Source organism: Charadrius vociferus, unplaced genomic scaffold (genome assembly GCF_000708025.1).
Source record: "Charadrius vociferus isolate BGI_N301 unplaced genomic scaffold, ASM70802v2 scaffold1215, whole genome shotgun sequence".
NCBI classification, from domain to species: Eukaryota; Metazoa; Chordata; class Aves; order Charadriiformes; family Charadriidae; genus Charadrius; species Charadrius vociferus.
The window spans coordinates 89,540-91,873 of record NW_009648537.1 but is presented as its reverse complement, the minus strand read 5'-3'; the positions used below and the strand labels follow the sequence as shown (position 1 = coordinate 91,873).

Sequence of the window (2,334 nt, the reverse complement as noted above, 5' to 3'; positions counted from 1 at the left end):
TCACCTACACCCCCCGCCCCCTCCGCAGGGCCGCGGCTCTCAGGGGCCTGACTCAGGTGAGCAAACACTGCGGTCCAGCCCGCAAAGGGCTGCTCGCTCGGCTCCACGTGGGCGAGGAGACCCCGGGGCGTCGCTGGAAAGCCTCGTCCGAGCCCTCTGCGCCGCGCAGGGACTGGGCCGGCCCAGGGCAGGAGCAGAGCTCTCACCTCCCCATCCTCGGGGGCATACATGTAGTTGAAGAAGATGGGGGCTTTCTTGTTCAGCCGGTCGATGTAATCCCAGATGGACTTGTAGACCTGCTGGCTCTTCCGCTCGCCCTTCTCCTCGTAAAGGAGGCCTGAGGGGAAGAGCGCGGGGAAGGGGTGTTATTTGGGGCAAGGCACTGGGCTGCCACGCGCTGTGGGCCCCGCGTGCTGCCCTCACCCAGCTCGATGCGCTCGTAGTCGGAGTCCAGCAGGAACGTCCGGAAACGGTTGGAAATGTAGTGGTAGCTGAGGAATTTCAGGTAGTATTGGCTGAACTCGAACTCCATGGGGAACTGCAGGTGGATCTGCCGGCTCGGGGGGAGCCGGCCGCGGCCAGCCGTCGCGTGCGGCAGCTGTAGGGCTCCTTCCTGCGTGGTGATGTCCCAGCCGTCCTCCAGGCTGACCAGCACGGAGGAGCCCGTGTCCAGGAGCTCCACCACCAACACCGAAATCTGCAGGATCTTATGGATCTGCCAACGTAAGGGCCAAGAGTCACCGGGGTGCTGGAGACTCGTTTGCTGGACGTTGTGCAAAGCGACCCGTTCTCTGGAAGCGGGTGAGCCAAACGCAGCACAGCACGGGGGTTACGCAGCGCCACGATACACGGCCCCCGCGTTCAGACACTGTGCAGCACCCTTCATCTGCAACAGCCAGGCCAGCGGGGCAGAACCACCGCACCACCAGCCGCGCCGTGGGTCCTGAGCCGAGCCGCGGGTCCCTCGCTCCCGCCAGCAGCCAGAGGGTCCAGTCCCACAGCAGCTCCGCAGTGGGACCAGTCCCGCAGAGCAGCAGCCGCCTGCGTCATCCTGGCTACCGCGGGCACTGCCGGCTACCAACCCCTCCACGGCGTTGTGCCGTGCCGCAGGTCCTGCCCTGCTTCCCCCGTCGCCCCCGACACTCGCAGCTCCCGCGTCCAGAGCCACCCAGCCGCACGCTGGGCTATTTCACCCTCGTTCCTCAGACCAACCCGGCTCCCTTGGTGTCCCCCACTCCACGCCGCAGGGACGCTTTTGGAGAGGGCACGCGGACCCCCATTCTCACTTTGCCAGGAGGTATGGACACGTGTCCCTGAGCGACAGCCAACGGCAAAGACTTCTACCGTGGGGACAGACCGGGGTCCCTCCAGCCTTTGGGTGACAACTGACCTGGGACAGCCACTCGGACTCCTCCAGGGACCGCAAGTAGGCGACGCTGGGGTCGGTGGAGGGGCAGCCGGGCACACAGGCCTTCATCAGCTTCTTGAAGCTGGCCTTCACCTGCCGCACGTCGAACACCTCGATGGGCACCACCTCCCAGTGCTGCAGCGGGTCCGGTTTCACCCCCTGAGGGAGGAGAGAATCAGCGCCGCCCTGAGAGACCCCCCAGCAGCCCCACTGCCCCCCCAGAGCCACAGAATCGTCGAGGATGGAAAAGACCTTTAAGACCACGGGGTCCAACCAGTACCCTGACACTGCCCCTAACCCACGTCCCTCGGCACCACGGCTACACGGCTTTAAAATCCCTCCAGGGATGGCGACTCCACCACTGCCCTGGGCAGCCTGTGCCAGTGCTTCACAACCCTTTCGGGGAAGCAATTTTTCCCATTCTCCATCCTAACCCTCCCCTGGCACAACTTGAGGCTGTTTCCCATTGCCTGTTCCGGGGGAGCAGAGACCGACCCCCCCTCGCTGCCCCCTCCTGTCAGGGAGCTGTAGGAGCGAGAAGGTCTCCCCTCAGCTCCTCTTCTCCAGGCTGAACACCCCCAGGGCCCTCAGCCGCTCCTCGCAGGACGTGTGCTCCAGACCCCTCACAGCTCCGCTGCCCTTCTCTGGACACGCTCCTCGTCCGTCCCCCCCCGAGGAGGCTGTCTCCAGGCGCCGGGGTTACCTTCAGCTGCGACTTGTCCCCGATGATGTAGAGCGAGGCGCGGTGCTGGCGCAGGAAGCTGGCCTCCGCGGGGGTGCCGTTGTGCTGGGCACCCAGCAGGTCCTTCCCAGCCAGGCGCGAGCCGATCTCCATGTTCAGGGCGTAGCTGCTCATGCGCCCGCTGGCTCGGATGCTGCCCCACTTGCCTGCAAAGACAGCTGGCAGTCAGGCTGGGGGTCCCCGG

General features: G+C 65.6%; 1 protein-coding gene across 1 annotated transcript in view; it reads right to left on the bottom strand.

Annotated features, from left to right (window-relative positions):
• Positions 1-2,334, bottom strand: part of SBF1 (SET binding factor 1) — a 54,038-nt gene that overhangs the window by 10,194 nt on the left and 41,510 nt on the right. The window contains exons 29-32 of the mRNA XM_009885860.1: positions 2,112-2,296; positions 1,391-1,567; positions 424-715; positions 207-337 (exon numbers count right to left, since the gene is read on the bottom strand). Coding sequence (XP_009884162.1) covers positions 207-337; positions 424-715; positions 1,391-1,567; positions 2,112-2,296 — 785 coding nt within the window. The remainder of the gene's footprint in view (positions 1-206; positions 338-423; positions 716-1,390; positions 1,568-2,111; positions 2,297-2,334) is intronic.